Source organism: Scleropages formosus, chromosome 2 (assembly GCF_900964775.1).
Source record: "Scleropages formosus chromosome 2, fSclFor1.1, whole genome shotgun sequence".
NCBI lineage: Eukaryota > Metazoa > Chordata > Actinopteri > Osteoglossiformes > Osteoglossidae > Scleropages > Scleropages formosus.
This window is the reverse complement of record NC_041807.1, coordinates 21,255,302-21,278,862: the sequence shown is the minus strand read 5'-3', so window position 1 is coordinate 21,278,862 and position 23,561 is coordinate 21,255,302. Positions and strand designations below refer to the sequence as shown.

The 23,561-nt window shown below is 42.8% G+C and overlaps 2 protein-coding genes across 7 annotated transcripts in view; one reads left to right on the top strand and one right to left on the bottom strand.

Annotated features, from left to right (window-relative positions):
• Positions 1-4,047: 4,047 nt before the first annotated feature.
• On the top strand, positions 4,048-7,720 carry rlig1 (RNA 5'-phosphate and 3'-OH ligase 1). Of its 3 annotated transcripts, none has more exons than XM_018747423.2 (7): positions 4,048-4,267; positions 4,536-4,653; positions 6,049-6,113; positions 6,196-6,312; positions 6,562-6,759; positions 6,847-7,016; positions 7,095-7,720. In XM_018747423.2, the coding sequence occupies exons 1-7, from the start codon at positions 4,213-4,215 to the stop codon at positions 7,281-7,283; spliced, it is 912 nt and encodes a 303-aa protein (XP_018602939.2). In that variant the 5' UTR covers positions 4,048-4,212; the 3' UTR covers positions 7,284-7,720. The 3 variants fall into 3 exon arrangements, with proteins under 3 accessions (XP_018602939.2, XP_018602938.2, XP_018602940.2); XM_018747422.2 differs by having other exon boundaries at positions 6,018-6,113; XM_018747424.2 differs by lacking the exon at positions 4,048-4,267 and adding an exon at positions 5,420-5,532 and having other exon boundaries at positions 4,581-4,653.
• Positions 7,721-8,261: 541 nt separating this feature from the next.
• The window catches only part of LOC108931443 (centrosomal protein of 290 kDa-like), a 40,065-nt gene continuing 24,765 nt past the window's right edge, over positions 8,262-23,561 (bottom strand). The window contains exons 39-55 of one of the 4 annotated variants that reach the window (XM_029249716.1): positions 23,195-23,416; positions 21,770-21,901; positions 21,417-21,562; positions 21,044-21,199; positions 20,830-20,953; positions 20,081-20,435; positions 19,746-19,930; positions 19,352-19,486; positions 18,814-18,900; positions 18,568-18,732; positions 13,673-13,789; positions 13,286-13,458; positions 12,931-13,072; positions 10,750-10,823; positions 9,128-9,231; positions 8,801-8,880; positions 8,262-8,693 (exon numbers count right to left, since the gene is read on the bottom strand). In XM_029249716.1, the coding sequence (XP_029105549.1) occupies positions 8,505-8,693; positions 8,801-8,880; positions 9,128-9,231; positions 10,750-10,823; positions 12,931-13,072; positions 13,286-13,458; positions 13,673-13,789; positions 18,568-18,732; positions 18,814-18,900; positions 19,352-19,486; positions 19,746-19,930; positions 20,081-20,435; positions 20,830-20,953; positions 21,044-21,199; positions 21,417-21,562; positions 21,770-21,901; positions 23,195-23,416 (2,586 nt within the window). In that variant the 3' untranslated portion in view covers positions 8,262-8,504. Of the gene's footprint in view, positions 8,694-8,800; positions 8,881-9,127; positions 9,232-10,749; positions 10,824-12,930; positions 13,073-13,285; positions 13,459-13,672; positions 13,790-18,567; positions 18,733-18,813; positions 18,901-19,351; positions 19,487-19,745; positions 20,436-20,829; positions 20,954-21,043; positions 21,200-21,416; positions 21,563-21,769; positions 21,902-23,194; positions 23,417-23,561 lie in introns of all 4 variants that reach the window. The other 3 variants (XM_029249715.1, XM_029249717.1, XM_029249718.1) reach the window with 3 other exon arrangements.

The following is a 23,561-nucleotide window of genomic DNA, read 5'->3' as shown; positions in this document are numbered from 1 at the left end:
GCAACAGGTCATCAGGACAGCTCAGAACATCCACTCACCCTGCACACAACCTCTTCAAACTGCTTCACTCTGCAAGGCGATACAGGACAATTCACACACACACCACAAGAATGAAAGACAGTTTTTCCTCAGAGCTGTGAAACAGCTGAACACTGCTTAATTTTTATTGTAATATATTGTATATACCGTATTATCTATCTATTTACGGTGTTATCTGTTTAAACCGTTTAATTTTTTATTTTTATACTGAAGTGTTGTGTTTTATATTGTTGTCTAAAGAACTCAGGGAGTACCACTAATTTTGTTGTATTGCACAGCAGTACAATGACAATATCAGTCTTCAGCTGAGTAATACTTCTCACAACATGCACACTGTAGACACATTTACAATTATTTAGTTAGCAGACACTTTTCTCCAAAGCCACTTAGAAATGTAGTGTTATCAGCCCACACACCTTATTGACCAAGATGACTTACACTGCTAGATAAACTACTTACTAGGGGTCACTCATCCCATACATCAGTAGAACACACTCTCTCTGTCATTCACACACTATGGGGGAACCCAGAACAGCATGTCTTTTGGACTGTGGGAGGAAACTGGAGCACCCCGAAGAATCCCACACAGATACCAGGAGAACATACAAACACCACACAGGCTGAGTGGGGAATCAAACTCACATCCTCACCCACCACCCAGGCACTGTGTGACAGCAGCACTACTCGCTGTGCCACCGTGCTAACACAGCAGACAACTGCAAACAACTTTACCCCCAATTAAACATACAAATACAACTGAATTCATAAAATCATTGTTCACCACAAAGGTAACCATATATTATTTTGAAAAAGATGCAAGCGGTTCTGAAGATGTGTGTGTGCTTAAAAGTGAAATATTTAATGAATAATAAAATTTGAGTGTATAGTAAATGTATTGTAGCGTCCCCCCACAGAGCTACTAGAAACCGGCTCGACAGACGGGGTAAAAAAAAAAAAAAAACGTGCTCTTTATTGGAAGAGTACATGTCTCCAGCAGCAGTCTTAACAAAGACGCTTCAGACAGTACAAGACACAGAACACTTCAGAATCCCCCTGGGTCACTCCCAGCCCCCCTGCTGCACCCCATGGTTAAGGGGCTCCCCCCGGGACTCCCCAGAATCCCACTCTCGAACACTGAACATAAATATGATGACAACCAGTCAGAAACCACACACAACTATGTACACACACATAAACACTAATGCCAACTATTTACACATTTACTCCCCTTAGCGCTGTTACAGTATTTTTATAAAATAAAGTGGCCACTCTGTCTTTTTCTCTTACATGTTAAAGACTTCCCAAAGCTCCATTGTGGTGAATACAGTAAATCCCTTGGAGTTCCTCCTTGACTGAGTTGATAACCAGACACTGTGAAGCACTCTTTTGGTTACAGTAGTTGATGGTGAGGGCTTTGGCTTTCACTTCAATTTCTTCACACCCATTAGGCACAGAGGGGTAAAAATCCTTGGATTACTGCCACAAAAAAAGTTCTGTTAAAACAGAACTCTCTACTCTTTCTGAAGTACCTCTTTGTTAAGTTTCCAGTAGCTTCAGTAATGTGCTGGAGCCAAGATTGAGATCAAGTCCTTGATCATACATAGGCCACTGAAGAAACAGGAGAACTTTGTTAAAACAACTGAGGATGAAGATAAAATGAAACAAAAAACAACTACAGGCCCCCAGCTCTTGTGTCAAGTGATGCCCAGATCTGTAAGAAACCATTTTATAAAACTTTCAGTGAGGTGCGACTGCAGGTATAATTTTGAAAACAGGAAAGATGTTTGAGTCTTGTTTTTATTATCTTACTATTAATCTTATTATTTCATGCTTGTTTGTTGCACAGTGAGGGATTAATTCTTCCAGTAGAGCAATGCGGAACCTGATTTCTTTTGCAGTGTAGATGCACAAAACTTTTATGTGCTCAACTCTACGTATAACGCCCACCCCCAAAAACTTTGTGAATATACTGTGAAAGATGGTACTTTTTCGTAGGTGTGTTCTCCAGACATTATATTCTTAATCCTCTATGGTTAACATCATCTCCGTTACTCCACAAAGTCCTCCGGTAAATGTGCCTTTTCACTGGGGCTGAACTTTCCTTTACTGTATAGGGAATATTGGCTTTGGCATGTTGAGGAGGACCTGTGTAGACATCAAATGTCCTCCTCTCCAGCTGCGGAAGGGAATCACTCTTAGGCCTCTTGCAAAGAGCTTTGTTGGCAGGAGCTCCCTTACAGTTGTGTCAACCTCACTTTTTTCATTTCTTTCTTGTTTCAACCTCCACCAGTGCAGTGGCAGTACTCCTTGTGTGGAGTTCGTGAGCCTTACTAGAGGCATTTTCAAGTCCCACCTGGCTCCTGGTTCAGCCGCCATCTGATCTCTATCCTCTTAGTGAAGGCCAAGAGCTTTCAGACTCTCCTGCACAGATGCCCTATTTCTTGACAGGTCATCTGTATAGGAAGACCTGTGCTGGGACCAGAGGCAGGCCATGCAATATTCACTGCCACCAGTGTTACACAGGCAAAGGCCTGCGCAGTCCCTTACAAAATGCCTGATCGCCAAACAATTCTGGCATTTCGTACTATTACATTCTTCTCTGACTTGCTTTTGCCCCTGGCAAATCCATAAAATGAGAAACTGCTTTCAGTAAAACTCTACCCCCTGTTGTTGTTCACACTAAAATACACCAGAGGGTGGCAAAGTCCATCAGGGACCGCAGAGTCTGGGTGTTGGTGGACCGAAACACCACCCTTCTAGTTTACAAATTCGTATAAAATGTTCCTGTGGCTTGGCAGGAGATTGACATGATTCTGGAAAAATGCTTTGACAGCCTTTTTAAGGAAAGAGGCACTGAAGGTGTAGGCGGTGATAATCCTCCTTTAAGTCTATCATAGGTTTTTCACTTTATCCTGTTTCACACCCTTGCTTCTTTGACCTTTAAATACCCCAATCATCTTTCAGTGAGTATGGTCATGCCCACAGACTGCTGGATTCCATCACACTGCAGACAGACGATGTTGCCTGAGACCAGATCCAAAATCTTAGAAGAGAAATATAAGATAAAATCCCCCTTCTCATCTGTGTCTTGTCACTGTCATTCTGTCTGTGCTGTGGTAGTTCCTGTCACCAAGACAAATTCCTTGTATGTGCGAACATACTTGGCAATAAAGCTCGTTCTGATTCTGATTCTGATTCTTATAAAGATGGCATGGTCTGGAAAAGCTTGTGCTGCCTCTGATCTGTTGCCCCAGAAGTGTTAGGTGTTGCTCATCCTCCTCACTGAGGCTTTCCTTGGTGAATGAGGCTATCCACTCCTCTTCTCCCATTGCTGAGGCAGGGCCAGGGTATCAGATAAACTGATGAATACAATAAAATTCTTGCACTACAGTTCTTTCTTCCTACATTAATCTTCATTGGGGTGGGGAGTTATAAACAAACTAGAAAGAAAACAAAAGTGCAAAGACAGTACAATTTAAAGGTGCTTTACACAGTACTGGGGATATAGTATAGGGAACAGATATTTACATCTTTCAGGTAAGTAGGAGAAGAGTGCAAGGTGGCAGTATGAAAACAGACACCAGGAAATTACTATTAAAGTGCAAATAGAACTACAGGTTGGCAGTAATGATCCAATGGCAATTCAGTGGATAAGTACTCTGATGTGAGTATGGGAGGGCGAGATTGCCAGTGGTTCAGAGTTCTGAAGGCCTGTGGGAAGAAGCTGTCTCTGAAGTGGGAGCTCGGGGGGAGATACTCTGCAGTAGTGTTTCCCAGAGACTAGTAGAATAAAGAGGTTACGAGCTGAATGGCTAGCGTCCATAATGGTACACTGAGCCCTTCTCCAGCAGCAGTACAGATGTCTTGGAGCTGTGAGAGATCTGAGCCAAAATCTTACAGAGTATGTTATTTTTTTCAATAAGTACTGTACTTGACTAAACTGAAGGAAAACTACATATCCCAAAATGCACCGCCAGCCGCACGGACGTACTCTCGGAAGAAGTTGTAGTCACGTGACTTCTTATGTCGCAAACTGCCAGCAGAGCTGTGGCTTTTTTTTTTTTTTTTTTAAATTATAAAAAATCTCAGGTTCGCTTATCGTTATATGCGTGCTGATACTCATATAATATCAGAAATAATGCGCCGGCTTGGGTCAGTTCAACAGAAGATACCATGCGTTTTCATGACGGAGGTGAGAGAGGAACCATCTTCAAAACGCCGTTTTCAGGTATCTGTCGATGAACACTACTACTAGTACTACATCGGTTCATTATGCAGTAATTACCTGCATAATCTATATATCTGTACATTCAGTTGTGTTTTAGGAGTCAGAAAAAAAAGGTTCCTATCTTCAGTATGCATGCTGCGCTGCGCTGCTTCTCTACTGATTCGCAGCTGCTGTGTTTGTATTACGCTCAGTGTATTGACGCTCGTTGTGATCAGACAGTTCAATTCATTCGCGTTACTTTGGTGTCGCGCTCTGCCCCCGCGGACAGCACTTCCAGGTCGTGGCCTCGGAGGAACTGAGCCCACGCGCTCTGGAATCGAGACTGGAAAGTGCCGTGGCCACGGAGAAACTGGACGGCACCTGCTGCTATGTGTCCGTGTTCAAAGGTCAGCTTACGAGTTCGGCACGCGGTAGTCATGACTCATGTCACATGTGCCACATGGACACACGTAGTATGGGGGGGGGGGGGGGGACACATGCCATGGACTATCCCCAATAGGGATACATGGACTATCAGGTGGAACATGATGGACACACGGGACTATCGGGTGACACATGGAGACACGGAGTATTGAGGGACACATGGCATCGGTGTTACACGGAGTATCAGGCGACACATGATGGACTACTGGGCGACAAACAGAGTATCGGGGACACATGATGGACACACGGACTATCGGGTGACACAGAGAGTATCAGGGGACACACGGCACGGAGTATAGGGTCACATGGAGTATCGGGGTCACAGGGATGCACGGAGTTTCAGGGACATATGGTATCGAATGTGACGTTTTGTGTGTAACCTGTCAGAGTGTAACCATAGTTACAAAGTCTGGAAATCAGGGAGGCTCCACTCACTGTATTCAGCAAATAGTATGGCTGTCCTTCCCTGAACACACAAATCAGAGACTAGTAGACAGTCCACCCCCCAACATAATTATTAATAATTACTGATGATTATTGATAACCGCAGCAGCTGTAACAACTGAACAGTGAAGCATACAAACAAAAGTGTAGTGTATCTATATACTGTATTAGACCTCTGTTTAGAAAAAAAGAATAAATAAAAACAAGGTGCAGCTGGACAGAAAACCTCAGTGGAACCCAAACAGAAGATGAACAGACTGGAAAGGTCTTACCTGGTCTTTGTAGAGGAACCACACAGAAGGAAAGAGGTCCTCCTTGGACCATCACATCACGTCCACCAAGACCAGCCTAGTGAGGACAGCGTCACGTCTCTACGAGGACACACGGCTCCTGAGGCGGTCGGCAATGGAATGGCATCTGCCACTCTTCTTTCTCTGAGCTCAGCAAAAAATCAAATTCATAAATGCCAGAAACAGCTTTTCTTTCATATGGCAACTTTAAAGAGTGAAAGAAAATACTTATATTCATCTGTGCACAAAACAATCATTAGAACTGGTGACCATTTATAAATTGTAGTGATTTTTAAGGAGGTCCAGCCCACTTATGGAACAACACTTTTATTTATCCTATATAACAAGCATGAGATTTTCATCACTACAGGGCACAATGTACACAGCACTTAAGACAAGTGCAGTGGTTTTTGTTTTTTTGCCCCTCAGCAAACACAACATACTTTCCCTGTTCCCTAAACCCAGCGCCTTCAGTAAGGAGCACCATATGAAACTATTCTGTACAGTGATCCCTCACATCACAGTATTTATTTGTTCCAGAGCCATTGTTATAGTGAAAATAAGTATTTACTTGCTTTGTGTTTGTTGCTTAGGCAAACCGTATCTTTGGGCTCGTCTTGACAGGAAACCCAATAAACAGGCAGACAAGAGGTTCAAGAAGTTTCAGCTCTCCCAGAAAAGCCTTTCAGGTGGTTTCCTTAAAGTTACACTGTAGTCTAGTGGGTACTTTCAAATTGATGTTTTTAATTATTCAAATATTTTTCTTTGAAGAATTCGCTTGGAATGTTGAGGAAGACTTCAGAAGTGTTCCAGACTCCTGGATTCCAGCCCATGGCGTTCAACACCAAAACAGACAACCGGTGCCTGATGAAAACGGACACATTCTAGGTGTGCCATTACAGGTTTCTTTTGTGTTACGAAGACTCATTTTATGAGGGTCCTGAGTTAGGGGCAAATGTAATTTGTACCATACAATTTGCATAACGAGCTGGGAACTCTCACTGGGGAGAACAGACATTTCAGTTCAGAATACAGAATCAGCTTTTAAGAAAGTAGAGTAATACAGAAGTGTCCAGTGCATGCATGTGGACACATGTCCAAGCATGCACACACTATATTAACAATGTTTTAATTTAGGTTGGGTTCCCGTGGAGAACAACAACAAGCAGTATTGCTGGCATGCTTCGGCGGTGAATTATGAAGCTGGGACTGCTCTTGTGTTGAAGCCCCATGCAGACAATAGGGAGCTGCTCGAGATATCTGCTGTTCCCCTGGTAGAGCTGCTGGAGCAAACTCTCGAACTTATAGGAACAAATATCAGTGGGAACCCTTACGGTGAGCATGTTTGTTCGTCCAGACTGCACCTTTCACTTCTAACCCTAGTACTGGACCTCAGTGACCATCCTGGTGTGACTCCCACAGGACTGGGAAGCAAAAAATCGCCCATCCACCTCCTTGTTCCACATGGAAGTGTACCTGTGAGAAATACTCCCTCTGTGAACTACGAGCAGCTGAAAAAGTGGTTTCAGGAGAGTGAAGAGGGGAAAGTGGAGGGCATCATTTGGCACTGTATCAACGGGACTCTGCTGAAGGTAACTGAACTCAGGTTGGAAATGTTGCGTTGACCTCAGATGTGTTGTGAATAATCAGTCTTCCTCTTTGTTTTTAAGCTTCATCGTCACCACCTGGGATTGAAATGGCCTGACGGGGATACTTTCTTAAGCAGGAGGCCTGTAGCTGTCAGCTTTGACTGGACCGTTTATGACTTTGAAGTTCAGCCCAACGATTTGTTTGCTGCATTTTCAAAATTGGCTGGACAGAGGTTTGAACATATTCAGGATATACAGATGGAGACATGAACAGAAAACTTGACTTGAAGACTTTAAAAGCATTCCTCATTATGTTTCATTTGCAAAGTTGTCATGGCTGTGAGGCCACTTGTATTATGAAGTGTTTCTTCTCCAGAAACTGGTGAAAATAATCAGTGGGAAATAGACAAGAACTGATCAGCACAAACACTTACCAAAGGGTATCTTCAGTGTAAAAAAAGAAAAAGTATATTAATGTTTTCCTGTTTTGATGGGTTGCACTTCAAGGCTCACGTTCAAATATTTACAGATCTCTGAAATAAGATGAAACTGTTAAAGGGGAGGAAAATGGTTTAGCATTTATAGGCAATTGTTTCATTACCCTGCATGGTCTATGTATAGTAATGCCAATGATAGACACCCTTTGAACCCGAATGATGGTTTTCCTGGTTTCCGTGAAAAATGCCCTGAATAAACGGTTAAGGAAATATTCATGTATGTTTCAATAGCAGTAAACATATTAGGGAAAATATGAAAAAGTGTCAGATCAACTGTGTATTAGTGGTTGGGAATTGTAGTGCATTCCTACCTGCCGACTGTCTCCTGTATTTTTTGCAAAGCTTCACCAAATACGGTCTTCAGCAGGACATGAGTGATATCTGTCCTTCCAGAAGAAACCTGAAGGCAAACTTTCGACTCGCCTCTTGCACCTCTCACAGCAGTTTGCACAGGTACTTACATATAACGAAGACTATTGACTTGTTTCTACCTGCTGCATTTCTTTTAATTGGTTCTATATAAAGTGTTTAACATTCCTTTTCTCTGACTTTCGTGGTAACATGCTCCACAAAGAACATTTCCACCTGACACTGAAGTTATAAAATGTTATAGCACTACATCTGACATTATATATTCATCATGTGCTTTTAGATAAAATTGAACCAAAACATATCTTGGAAGAAAATTTATTTCACACGTACCATCATAAAAGTATTAAATCAGTTTCTTAAAAATACATGTACAGTCATCTGTGGAATACTAATATAAGAATAAACAAAGGATAAATTAAAAGAAACTTCCTTATTACAGTTAAGGGAGAGAAATTTGACTATCAGTTTCTCTACACTATTCTCAGTCATACTGTAAGTCAGTCAATGTAATTGTGATGTTGTTGTGATGCTTCCACAAAAACATGCACCATCCTTCACAAGGGCTAAATATAAAATTACACATAAAATTCCTCAGCAGTACCTTCAAAGTTGTTTTTCGTCACTAGCTGACAGACACATTAGTTGGAATGTCGACTGTGACTCCAAACTGCTCTGACAGTTTCTTCAGTTGCTCTTCTAAAAGCAAGTTCTTCTTGAGCTCCAAGTTGTAGTTAAACTTGAGGTCCTCAATCTCTTCAAAAAATGTGGGATCAAAATTTTCCAGCTCTTTCTTCATCTTTTCGACTTCATTCTGAAACATGAAATCAGTGGTTGTCATTGCATAAACAGAATTTGACTAGAATGTGGTCCGTGTAAGGGAATGTTTTCAAGTCGACTGTATTCAGTAGCTCCTTGTACCTGCAACTGTCTCCGTTCACTGTTTGCCTGCTTCAGCCGCTCCTGCAGGTCTGCCGTTTCATCCAGAAGTTTCTCTTGTCCTACAGAGGGTTTCATAGAATGTGACAATGCTATAGCAGAGTGGAAGTCTGGGACTTTATTGAAGGAAAACTGATGTATCCCTTATTCATGTGCAAATTCATCTACTGGCTGTCAGAATAACAAAACATTCATGAGTTTATTTAGTGTGATATGATCTAGCTAGCAAATATGAACTGGTTACTTTAGTTCTTTAGTAATTCACATGAAACCCACAAAACAGCAAGAATTCTGACATTCTGCAGTTACCTGGCCAGGCAACGCTGCTTGATGTTGGCACCCTCTTTTCTCTGTATGTACCCAGCTTCTGGAGTAATTCTGCTTTCTCCTTCTCCAGCTGACAATTGATCAATCTAGTACACATGACAACTGTTACTGAGGCTACAACTGTTGAGTACAATGCTTCCATATAGTAATTTACACTGGCAATCTCAACACACAAATCCACCCCTCCCCTTCCAGAAGTGCTCCATGAGAGTCACGACTGCTACAAACTACATAAGTCAGAACATCTATCCTTTTCCATAAAATAGGTGCCCCTGGCTGTTGAAGCCTTACTCTTTCCTTGAGGGTGAGCCCAGCCATCCTGTAGAACCTCATTCCAACAACCTTGCTGTTTCACTCACTACACAAATTTAGGGACCAAAGGGGGAGGTGGGAATATAGACTGAAAGGTGAATCGCAGCTCCCACTTCACCACCACAGTATCTGCAGTACTGGAGCTGCTGCATTGAGCCATTGGTCAATATCACAGTTTTCCCATGCTGTCACTCATGGAAAGAACCCCAAGGTGCTTCTTCCATCTAGGACTGCTGCTTACTCCAACTGAAAAGGACCTTCATCTGAAATGTGGAGGTGCTGACCTTCATCCAAACTGCATCACCCTCCTGTTGGAGCTGCAGCTCTAGCACAGATGGGGTTAATAGAACTACATAATTTGCAAACAGCAACAATTCAGCCCTAGTGTCTTCAAGCTGTATGCTCTCCAAACCTTGACCATGCTCCTTTTGAAGATGAGGATCATCAGTCCCAGCTGCCAGTCCAGGTACCCCCCAGCCCTCCACACAACAATGATGACGCATGTTGACTGAAACAGTCCGACAACATGCACTGCTTTCAGCATATCTGCCCTTGCTGCCCTCCTACTTCTGAGGGCATCTGAAATTCACTTTCTGTTGTCTTTCTGAACTCCTCCCACAAGCAGGCTTTTGCTTCCACTAACCTCTGTGGCAGATCTGAAGTTCTCCTTTCCAATAATGATCAATAGGCTTGCTTTCTTGACACCATCTTATGCCATTGGTGTCACCCAACAGGTTCTTGCTATAATTCCATGAGAGGCAACAGTCACCTTCCTTGCAAACTTTGTTTTGAGGACTAAGCTCCCACTTCTCCACCACAGTGCTGTATTGTATAGCCTTGACAATTCTGGAGCTGCTGCAGAGAGCCTTTAAAGCTCCTTACAACAGCAGTACTGAAAAGGGTCCATTCTGACTCCAAGTCCTTGACAACCTCTGGGGTGCAGGAGAAACCCTTTTAGATGTCAGAGATTAACTCATCACGGACCAGAACTTGGGCCTGGTATTCCTAGGACACTTATTACTTGCTCAGGAGAGATCTGTCAAGCAGCTCTGTGCAGTCATCCAACCATCAGACACTCCTAAACACAGCTCCTAGAATCTCCAGGAGCCCTTCCACCATGACAAATGTGCAATCCATGGGGGTGTCCGTACAGAGCATCACTAACACCATACCACTATATGCTTTATTGTCTCCATTAGCAGTGGTGCACTGAGGAGAATATGAAACATAAGGTAGATAATAGCGTCACGAGCCACAAAATCCCCCTAGTATGTGTGGGAAAGAGTTTTTACCTTAAAGCCTCAAAGTCCTTTTGTAGGCTTGAATGTGTCCCAGCTTCCTGTGGAAATTGCTTTAGTAGTTGGACCTATAAAAACAGGACATAACAGCACTTAAATTCAACTGCTATTTTCTCAGTATCTCATCACTTCACATATTATACTCTCCTCTTTGTATTCTTATAGGGGTTTAGGTTAATTTAAATTAGTTTTTTTTATCATTATCCTTGGTGACAACTGGCATGTAGTGGTATGTTTGGGGTGGAAAGACTTCGAGGGCAAAGACAAGGCAGGGCCCCACCTAAACCCAAGTACATTTTACATTGTTAGGTTGTCTTGTTACATAAATTTGGGTTTGGCAGATATCCTTCAGTGAGTTTTCAGTTTTATATGTGAGATGCTGATTAATGTAGTGAGGAAATGGGTAAGTTACATTGAAACAGGTAAAAATATAATTGTGAGACCTTTATTGAATTAAATATGGCCAATTTCTTTCCAAGCCCAAAAATGTAAGTTTCTAATTGCATAAAGGAACCATTTCCAGCTCTAAAATCATGTTTTGCAACCTTATTATCAAAATAACATAACAAAAATGTCACAATAAAGAATGATGCGACAGAACAGGAGTTTGATTCCTGCTCAATCAGTGTGGAGTTGGCATGTTCTCTCTGTGATTGCGTGTTTCCTCCACACACATTTGGTGCCACTGTAGTGGCAGCCTGAATGAATGCTGGTTGATATTAACGTTCTTAAGTAAAAAATACACAAACACATAAAATTAAGTTAATACATTTCACTAAGCGCAGTCGGCACAAGTGGAGCACTGCCACTTCTACCGCGTTCCGATAAATGAGGCGATTCCACACACACTGGTAACCAGAACCAGTGACTTACATGATGCTTTCAAGCAGCATGTGATCAATTGTGTTGAGACACATGCACAAGTCCGACTACATGATATAAATTGGCCAGAAGAGAAGACATTCCTAAACCCCCCAAAAATAGGATGTTATGAAAGAACTGAAGAGAATTTCAAATAGCTACCAAAAAAGGTGAAGAGAAGTTAGATAACAGCATCTGCAGAGAAACTGAAAATGAAAACAGATGTGAAGGAACAAGAGGGATCTTCCAGAAGATGTGAGAGATCAAAACAAAGTTCCAAATGCAACTTGGAATGCTCAAGGATGCAAATGGAATCTTTTAATCTCTGGTGCTAGAGAAGACTTCCACAGATACCACTGAGACCAGGACAACACATTGATATTGGATCATACCAGACTGAAACTCTCATTAGTAGCACAAATGATGAGGTGATGGAACTGTTCCAGAGGCCCACAATTTCTGAAGTTTTCTCCCACTATGGTGATTTTAAGTTCCCACAGCTGATACATTTCTACACGTCAAAGACAAAGATTATTTGATTTTCTCAACAAACTTTCAGAAAGGAAAAAGAATCAGAGCAGAGATGACCACTGGGATCACACAATTACAGAAGGTTACTACGGATGCACTGGAAGTTTTTGACAAAGTAGAAGACATCAGAGTTTTGGCCACATGTTGCCCATCACACCAGTTCACCTTCAGAGGTAGACTTGGATGAAAAGACATCATGGATGAAAGAGAACACATGAATGAGATATTCGATGGACTGAAAGGTATACAAGCTAAGCACTATGGAAATTGGTCTGGATGCTGCCAAAACTAGAGAAACTCCACCCCCATGACAGCTTTGGAAACAAAACTCAGAGATCAAACTGTTAGCAAGAGTAGCTTTGAAACTCGCTTCATCCAGGGCGAATACAGAATCTCTGACCTGGAGGACATGGTACAATCAAAAGCTAGATCAATAGCTCCCTGGAGTGCAAAACTGGACAAAATGCAATATAAAACCATCATAAGGTTATTGTACTTTGGATACATCACATTCAGACTCTCAGAAAGACTAAATGCCTGGGAAAGACAAAAAAACACAAGACTACATCAGACAGATGGATTGAAGCACAGGTCTTTCAACACTAAAGACACAAGCACAGGGAGGCACACTATTGACATGGTCACAAAGAGTCAACGTGGACTCTGCCACTTAACATTTTCTATTAGAAGCCTATCAGTACATACAATATTTTGTAAAGAGTAATGAATACTATGCTCACTTTTGTTTTGAATGACAAGGTGAATACATAGATATTTTCTTACCTGTTCTTTGAGTTCACTCATAGCAAGTTCTGCCTTTTTCTCCCTTTCACCAGCTTCTTGGAGTTGATTCTTGAGTTCTAATACCATATTATTTTTTCGGGCAATATCACTCTCAAGTTCTTTCATTTTATGTTCAAACATTCTGCAGGTGGGTGCAAGGTTACAGTGAAATTCCAGTTTAATTCAAGTGAACAATGAAATTCGCTCAAATTCAGCTCAGAAACACAGTTGTACCAAGTACAAATCTTACTGCCAATGAGCCTACGAATGGCATTTGCCTGCCAAATACAACATGCTACTCTTTTACATCTGTGCACCATGGGAAGACATGCAAAAAACAAGCAGATTAGCTCACCTTGTTATCACAAGAGATTTGTTGCTCTTGCTATCGGCCCCCTGCAGTTGTGACACTTTGCCCTGGGCTAAAGCAAGCTTCTGGTTGACCTCTTCCAGCTGGGACAGCAGCTTCTCATTGGCGACTTCCAGGTTGCTCTTTGTAATTCTCAATTTCTCCACTGTCTCGACCTCCTGCCACAGAACAGTAGTTCTAGAGTCATTTATCCGGAGTGATAATGCCAGTGGAATTTTTTTTCTTTTTATTGTGTCAGGGCATACTAAAAAACACAAGGCATTAATGAATTGAACCTTTCTGAAATGTATTAAATTTCACTTTGTTGTAAAACCACCACTAAAAACAGAAATTCTAGGATATCTAAAGTATAGACAACATAAACACATGTACCTTCTTCAGCTCCTTGCGTAAACGTTCATTTTCTGTAAAAATCTTCTCCATTCCTTTCGACACCGATTCAGAGTTTAAATGATCTTGCATTCTAGTCTTGAGTCTTTCATATTCTGCCTATAAAAATGTCACAAATCAAACAGGAAGGAAGCAAGGAAATTTTAGATAACTGAGAAACATCAAAAAGTGTTCCATTAACTTATAAACAAGCATGACTGAATTAAATAATTTTCTGTTTACTTGACATAAATAACTGGAACTTTTGGTTTATCATAATACCTTGCATGCCTTGATTGTTTTTAATGTAAAAAAAAAAAAAAAAAAAAAAAATTCTAATCCATTAATATTTCACTTCAGGAAAAATGCTTTAATAAAATGCTTTATAGGTTTCATTCCTAACCCAATAGAAGAAACAACTGAAACATGACAGGAAGGCTTATGAGAATAACAGACAAATTATCCTTTCCTGCTTCTATCTTTGAATGGCATCGCTTCAGAATTCCTCAGAACTCATCTCTCCCTGGAGACAGCAAAGCATCTTCACAAAACCTACATTTACATGAGTCTAAGTGGTTTCCTGAATAGCTTCATTAAGAATAAACATCAATCAAACAGCCACTGTGGCGTTGTGATGTTTGACACATGCTGCATAAACTGTGCTTGCAGGGAACAGACTAGTGGAATTACACTGAAGATTACATGATTTTTGGGAGTTTCACATTTCAGGTTTCTTCTCCCTGTCATTTACACACAGAGTCATTTTCCAGTGAGAGTTTGGTCTTTTTTTTATACTGAACAACAGTGTTGCTTTTGTAACTTGTTTGCCAGCTGTCATGAAGAGGTCCCTCTAAAAAAGGACATGGAATGCAGTGGGTATGAACTGAAACTGCTCATCACTGACTGAATGCCATTCAGCTATAGTCCACCTATAAAGGGATAGTTCACATCTGAATTTTTTGTAAAACACCTGTGTTTTCAATTGCATGAATGTCACTGAAATCTATTTCACTTGTGTTAAAAAGAGAGAAGAGAAGGAATAAAAGTAATTTATGGGTGGCACAGCAAGTAGCGCTGCTGTCTCACAGAGCCTGGGTGGTGCGAGAGGACATGGGTTCAATCCCTGCTCAGTCTGTGAGAAGTTTGCATGTTCTCCCTGTGTCTGCATGGGCTTCCTCCGGGTGCTCTGGTTTCCTCCCACAGTCCAAAGACATGCTGTTCAGGTTCACCCACAGTGTGTCAGTCCATTTGTCGACTTTACTGCTCTGCGATGATTCTTTAAGCTTCACGTCGACTAGTCGCTGATCATGTACCGTAATTATGGTACTAACAACATGGACGCCTCCGAGAAGACAACAGGTAAGGAGTCTGGTGGGTCGTTGCAGCGAACCAGCTGCCGTTCATCAAGTGTGTGGAAATACTTCACTAAAGATGAAGCCTATGCTACTGTCACTTGCAAAGTATGCAATTCAATCCTTAAGTACAGCAAAAGTACAAGTGCAATGCACAGTCGTCTGAAAAGGCATCCGCTAACACTAGCAGAGGAACGATCCAAATCCTCTGGATAGCAGTCAATTAGTGACTTCACCAAAAGCCCTGCTGTAACAGAGAAAAGATGGCTGCAAATCACAAATTTGCTGGTGAATTTCACTGTCAAAGATATTAGACTTTTAGTGGGAATAGCATCACGCAACAGCAGGCGAGCCTTCATCCAGCCCACGTTGATGCCCTCATCTTCTTACACACAAACCAGGATCGAAAAGTGTATTATATATATATGTATGTAGCCTATACATACACACATATATATATATATATATATGTGTGTATGTATATACTCTTCCTGGATTGGGGCCTTGGGGTGGCGGAAGGGCTTGCGTGATCTAGGGATCTCCAGAGCTATGTCGTCAGGAGCATTATGCTCCTGGTAGGGTCTCCCAAGGCGAACAGGTCTGGAGTGAAGATCCAGACTAACATGATCCAAAAACCTCCATGAAAAATGGAAACAAGAACGTTTACCCTGCCCGGAATAGGGTCACCGGGACCTACCCCTGGAGCCAGGCTTGGGGGTAGTGTTCCTTGGCGAGCGCCTGGTGGCCGGGCAGCCCACGTAGCCCGGCCGGGCTCAACCCAAAAAGGCATCATGGGGGGGCCATGTGGGCCCACCACCTGCAAGGTCCAGCATGGGGGTCCGGTGCTATGTATACCTGGCAGCGGGAGGGGGCGGGGTGGCGCATGGCGTCACGGCCCCTCGCGACGAAAACTGGCTCTTGGTACGTGGAATGTCACCTCACTGGGGGGAAGGAGTCGGAACTGGTGCGGGAGGTTGAGAAATACCAACTAGATATAGTTGGGCTCACCTCCACTCACAGTGTTGGCTCTGGAACCAAACTCCTCGATAAGGGGTGGTCCCTCTCCTACTCAGGAGTTGCACGAGGTGAGAGGCGCCGGGCGGGTGTGGGGATACTCACAAGTTCCCGGCTGGCTGCCATACAATTGAAGTTTGTCCCGGTGGACAAGAGGGTCGCCTCAATGCAACTTAGGGTCGCAGAGAGGAAAACTTTGACTGTTGTGTGTGCTTATGCACCAAACAGCAGTTCGGAGTATTCGGCCTTCTTGGAAGAGGTGCGAGGGGTTATGGACAGGGCCCCACCTACAGACTCCATAGTCCTGCTGGGGGACTTCAACGCTCACATTGGCAATGACTGGGAAATCTGGCGGGGAGTGATTGGGAAGAACGGCCTGCCCGATCTGAACCCGAATGGTGAAATGTTATTGGACTTCTGTGCTAGTCATGGTTTGTCCATAACAAACACCATGTTCGAACACAAGGATGCTCATACGTGTACTTGGTACCAGAGCTCCTTGGGCCAAAGGTCAATGATCGACTTTGTAGTCGTTTCTTCTGACTTGAGGCCACATGTTCTGGACACTCGGGTGAAGAGAGGTGCTGAGCTGTCAACTGATCACCATCTGGTGGTGAGTTGGATCAGATGGCGGGGAAAACTGATGGACAGACCCGGTAGGCCCAGACGTTTAATGAGGGTGTGCTGGGAACGACTGTCAGAGGACCTTGTCCAGAATGATTTTAACTCACACCTCCGGGAGAGCTTCTCCCATGTCCCAGAGGAGGTAGGGGACATGGAATCTGAATGGACCCTGTTCAAAAACTCCATTGTGGAAGCAGCCAGACACAGCTGTGGCCAAAAGCTTGTTGGTGCCAGCCAGGGCGGCAACCCGAGAACCCGCTGGTTGACACCGGTGGTGAGGGAAGCCATCAAGCTGAAGAAGGAGGCCTTTAGGGTCTGGTTGGCTTTGGGGACTCCTGACTCAGCAGACAGGTACCAGCAGGCAAAAAAGGCAGCAGCGGCTGCAGAAGCAAAATCCCGGGCATGGGAGGAGTTTGGAGAGGCCATGGAAAACGACTATCGGTCGGCTTCAAAGAGGTTCTGGAGAACAACCCGGCAGCTCAGAAGGGGTCGGAGGAGTTTTGCTCAGGCTGTGTTTAGCAGGAGTGGAGAAACTCTCACCTCTGATGAGGACATTGTCAGGAGGTGGAAGGAGCACTTTGAAGAACTCTTAAACCCGAGTGATATGCCTCCCTTACAGGAGTCAGGGCCAGAGGCTTTCGGGCTGTCAAGAGTCAATTTCCCTGGTGGAAGTCACTGAGGCAGTTGATAAGCTCCACAGTGGCAAAGCACCGGGGGTGGATGAGATCCGCCCGGAAATGCTTAAGGCCCTAGATGTTGCAGGGCTGTCATGGTTGACACGCCTCTGCAATGTTGCATGGACCTTGGGGACAGTGCCCTTGGATTGGCAAACTGGGGTGGTGGTCCCTATCTTTAAGAAAGTGGACCAGAGAGTGTGTGCTAACTATCGGGGCATCACACTTCTCAGCCTCCCTGGGAAAGTCTATGCCGGGGTGCTGGAGAGGAGGCTCCAGCCGATAGTTGAACCTCAGATTGAAGAGGAACAATGCAGATTCCACCCTGGCCGTGGAACAGTGGACCAGCTTTTTACCCTCTCACAGATCATTGAAAGGGCATGGGAATTTGCTAATCCAGTCTACATGTGTTTTGTCGACTTGGAGAAGGCCTATGACCATGTTCCCCAGGAAATTCTGTGGGAGGTGCTTCGGGAGTATGAGGTACCGGGGCCACTACTGCGGGCCATTCGGTCCTCGTACATACGGAGCAAAAGCTGTGTCCGCATACTCGGCATTAAGTCAGGCCTGTTCAGCGTGGGTGTTGGACTAGTATAAATGGGATGAGGATCAGCACCTCAAGTCTGAGTCCATGGTTCTCTCACGGAAAAGGATGGTATGCCCCCTCCTGGTAAGGGGAGAGTTTTTACCCAAGGTAGAGGAGTTCAAGTATCTTGGGGTCTTGTTCACGAGTGAGGGAAGAAGGGAGGAAGTTGCGGGGGACAGGGGCGGCTGGGCCTCTCTGCTCTCCCTGCTGCCACTGCGACCCTTTTAGGACAAGCAGGACAGAAGATGGATGGATGGATGGATGGATGGATGGATATAGCCTATGTATGAGCTGTCTGCTGTCAGCCTATGCATTCGGTTTGACAATATAGAGATTGTCGGTTGTTGCAAGGCATTCCCCTCTCCTGTGTTTTTATTCATGACGTCATCAGTGATTAGTCAACATTGACTCGACTTTCATCACATAACTGTTGACTTTACAAAATCTGAAGTCGTGCAACCCCTAGTGTGTTCCACTAATGTATGGATGAGTGACCCATTGTAAGTAATGTATATAGCAGCGTTAAGTCACTTTGGTGAATAAAGTGTGTGGGCTGGTAACACAACGTAGAGTTCATTGGAAGTCGCTTTTGAGAAAAGCATCTGTAAAATAAATAAATGAGAAGAAAAGGTGCCACAGAGACTTTACCTTGATTTTTTCATTTTCAAGTTGGACAGCTTTCATGCGATCCTGGGCCAAAGCACTTGGACCCATTTTCAGACTCTCATTTTCCCTCTGCACCCTCTCCACCACTTTCTTCATCAATGCTATAGTCTTCTCCAGCTCTGGGATCGTCTTACCGCTTCGCCCGGACTAAACAAGATCAAGTCACAGTGGTTCATTAGCAGCCAGTTACCATTTACCTCATTTATACTAGTTTAGAGTTGTGCTTACCCCACGGACATTGCCTAGTTTCCTCTCAATGTCCATTTTCTCCTCCTTAAGCACCTTGCACATTTCTTTTAGGTCTTCTACCTGGTCCTGTTAGTCAAGGGAAGTAGAGATATGCATTCTGATGTTTATGACCTAAATTTTCTATGTCACTCTAATATGAAATATCAGCTTTGTTGACCATATATTTTGCTGATTATCTACACCAATACATCTGTCACTTGACAGCTGACAGCCCTGGTTTCGCTTTTGGAACCCTTCAATCTGTTCAGTGTTTACTAGTGTGTGCAATAGTTTTATGAAGCAAAGAAAAAACTATCGGTTATCTTCAGATTGCAGCTCTTTGGCTGCAAAAGATAAAGTGTATAACAGCTTAAATCATCACAGTAAAACGTTGATAGGTGTAATAGGTTTTAACAAACCTAACTCATTGCTGCTACTTGTTCACAAGTATCATCACACCCTGCATAACCTGCAAAACCCACTGAAATATGCAGACATAGGGTGGTTTGCAAACATTCTTACCAAATTAAAGTCTTACCTTTAACCTAGGAAGGTCCTGGTTGGCCTGCTCTAGTTGAAAGCGCAGCTCCAGGTTTTCAGCAGACAACTTCAGGTTCTCTTTCTGCAACTCGTGTTCTCTCTGTGATGATGTGTTGGAGCCCCTGCCAGATGTCTGAAATAGCCAGAACACATTTTTTGACTGCTTTTTGGCAAAAGAGCTAGCAACAAAGTTGTCAAACTGAGAGGTCGGTATGATAGCAAGAAAGGTGAAGGGAGAAACATGTTGCCTACAGGATACCTATCATATCATACGGAAGGCAAAGGGAAAGGCAACAAGCTCCTATTGCTGTGCACAGCTACTTTAAAAATGTGTGTCTGCATCTGAATTAGCACTAAGGTAAGGAACAGCAGGGGCACATTATACTTTGTACCTCAAGAAAAGAAGATCTGAACTTGTTTTTTTCCATTTGCTTGTCTTGTGTCATGGCATCAGATGCTATCTGTCCTGGAACCTTCTCTGGAAGTTCAGACTCACTCTTTGTGATGTCTCTACCATGTTCTCTGGCTAAGTTCTTGGCATCTTCACTGATGGCAGCCGTGGCATCAACCTCTGGTTCTGTGATACAGTAATCTTCTGTTTTCTCCTCTCTGGTTATCATTTTTACACCTGCCACCTCTTGAATATTTCCATCTTTGAGCATAGTTTCTTCATCAAATCCACAATTATCAGTTTTATCATCAGCTGAATCAGCATGTAAGTCACTACCTTTATAGCTGGTTTGACTGCTCTGGTTTGACTCAGTCACTCCTAAGTCTTGGTTGAATGGTGGGCTATGTGTAGTTTTCTGCAAGTTCTCTTCAGCTTCTTCCTTGGCTTCAGTTCCACCATAATTTGTTTTGTCCTGTTCAGTTTTTGAATCATCATTTGAGTCCTCCAGACCACCCTGGCTCAATACTGTGCCATTCTGTTGTGCTACTAAAGTCACATGTCCATTAGTTACTGATGTCATGCTCTTTGCTTCTGGGCTCTCAGAACTGACATCATGCATTAAATAGTGTGTTCTTTCAGTAGATGTCAAACCAAACACATGTGCAGAAAGCAAACCACTATCCTTAATGCACTTTTGGAATGCAAACAGAAGTTAAGAAGAAAAGCAGAAGAGGACAAGAAATAAGTATAAAACACTGATTGATAATCTGAAATGACTAAATACAATTGTTACATAAATGCATGATATAAGCAACTTAAATCTTTCTAACCATTTGTATCACAGGGTATTCTGACTGTATGTATTTAACGTAAGTGCCTTGCTGAAGGGAACTATAGCAAGAACAAAATTTGAAAACTGCAAACCTCCAGATTACAAGGCAAAAGTCCAAAGTACTATGCTACCTGCTGGCTTCTGTTGGTAAAGACCTGGGTGCTTTATACTCTTTAATACAAAAGTTTTTCTTTTAACACTTTCTGATGGTATTATGACAAAAGGATTATTACCACAGATTGGAAAAACTCACAGATGGCCTAGAGGGTTGTTCCTTGGACATCTGTCTCTCCAGGGAAAGAAGCCTGTCTTCTAAGTATTGATTTTTGAGAGTCATCTCTTCAATAGCTGCATCTCGGGGCAAGGCCTGCTGTTGTCTAAGATCCAAAAACAAATGTGGAATATCATTTCTAAAGCCTGTGTCCATGAATTCACCTTGAAAAGAGTTCTGATTTAGTGAAGCTCACCTTATTATCAGAATTTGTTGCTCCAGATCTGCATTTCTTCTCTTGAGTTCATCAATCTCTCTCTCAGACTCCAGTGTTCGGGTCCCTACAACCTGATCCACCGTCACACCCCGTCCTTTCAGTTTCTTCTGCAAAACCAGCTTTTCCTGATCCAACCTAAATTGCCAGACAGAAGAGGTGTCAGATGCATACCAATTTTAAAAGTGCAAGTTATTTAGCCTGCCTGGTTTAAAATGATGTAGTAATATCAAGAGCTTTTTATAAAAAAGTATCACATGCCATGGAAACACTACCTTTATTTTTGAATGCCACAATGTATTTTGGGATCTTACAATGCAGGAGAAAGAGAAAAGTCAAGTTTATTCATCCTCACTTGCTGTAGAGCTCCTTCAAAGTGTTGAGTTGTTTGGCCAAAGCTTCAGCCTCTTTCTCCTTGTCCTTCAGCTTGTTCCTCAAGCTCTCCATTCTTGCCTGCCACTTTTTATTCTCTTCCCAACGTAGTATTTCTTCTTTTGTTGACTACAGAAAAAAAAAAAAAAAACATGGAAATTATTATTGACTACTATAAAATATTCCCTTGTGAATGACAGAAAGAGAAGCCAGCAAGACTTGACCAGATGACTGGCTTATTTCTAAATATGTAACTGATGTATGTAATCTGCCCGCACTAATCTCTCAACAGCCAAAAAGTAACAATAACAAATACAACAAGTCAAAGACACTCACTTTGTCCTCTCTCACAGTTTTTTGGTCAGCTTGTTGCACTCCAGATCTTTGCTCCAACTCAGCCTCAAGACGTTTGATTCTCCTCTGAAGCTCCTCTACACCGGTACCCTTTCCTTCAGCCTCAGCTTTACTCTGTCCAGTTGGGCACATATCAGAATGAATGACATTTTACAGAAAACAGTTTATTTTACATAAGCCCGCTGATGTAATTGCTGTTTAAAATTCCACATTCATTTAACTCAACACACATGGAGTCTTGCAAACACGTTTTTTTCAATAAACAAAAAAGAAGAATCCCATGTTTATCTTCCCAGACCAGTCATTGGTTTGAATAAAGCGCATATACCGGAATACAATAAAAGTGGTTTCATGCTTAAACGCATGGGTGCAGACAATGTAAATGCAAAAGGGGAAAGGGCACTTACACCAGCTTAAATAGTACTTAACTGTATATACATCTCAGTAAATATGTACGTGTATAAATGGATAAGAGCATTAATAATTCACTTCAACTATAATGTCAGTAGAGGATGTTTTCAAGGAAGGATTTATTTTAACAGACAAGACTTTCCAGTCGCATGTACAGGTTTCAAATCAGAGAACAATGTTTTAATATCTCACCATAATAATTCACTCTGAAATAAATGATTAAAAAAAATGAACAATGTACACACAAACACAAATTATACAATTAGGACTTAAAGGTCAAGTTTGGCTCAATGACTGAAGAACTTGTGAAATATTTTTTTTTTGGCAGAATTAATATTTAAACACAATTAATCTAACCTAAGGGGGGCACAGTGGTGCGGCGGGTTTGGCCGGGGCCTGTTCTGTGGTGGGTCTGGGGTTCAAGTACTGGTTGCGGTGCCTTGCGATGGACTGGCGTCCTGTCCTGGGTGTGTCCCCTACCCCTCCAGCCTTGCACCCTGTGTTGCCAGGTCAGGCTTCGGCTCACCACAACCCTGCTTGGGACAGCTGGTTGTAGACATTGTGTGCGTGTGTGTGTGTGTAATCTAACATATGTTAGACTTCTGTGTGTCTCCCTGAATTTATGTGTAAAGAATGATGAGCTGACTTAAGAGTTCAGAGTCATATGCAAAGTCACCCAGCATTTCTGGCTGATGTTGGCGGCTGATGCAAAGCTGCCAGAGAATGCAGGCCTTCTGCCTTTACTGACCGTTCTCATACTGTAGTGTTTCCTGTGTGTAAACCTATCAATGGCTTACACACTCTGCTGACATATTACCATGTCCTCAATTGCTGAGAGCCTTGGGCATACGGCTGCTTGTGCTTGGGAAGTTTCAAGCAAATTAGATCTCTGGAAACACTACACTGTTGTTTAATTCATAAAGTGGAGCATAAGGAGAGCTGCACATGAACCATATGATTTAGCACGAGACTTATGTCTCGTCGCACTACACAGACCTGCAGGCCACTGGTGAGCCTCTTAATCCGCTTCTTCAGGTCTTCAATCTCTTCTTCTTGCCGGTCCTTCTCATTCTGCAATTTGGACAGACATTTTTGGCTTCTCTGCACATCCTTGTTCAAGCCCTCAACCTCCTTTTTTAGGGAGATTTCTCTGGTTTTGGCTACTTTGAGATTCTCTCTGGTGGTCTGGAGCTCCTCTTGAAGGTCCTGAACATGAGTCTAAAACAAATTAGAAGAAAACATCATGAAACTTTTTAATTTATATCATCACACCTGCAGTAAGATATGACGCTTTCCATAAGATGCAGTTACAGCACCCACAACTGGTCTTTTTTGTGTTCATCTTAAAAAATAGGACATCAGT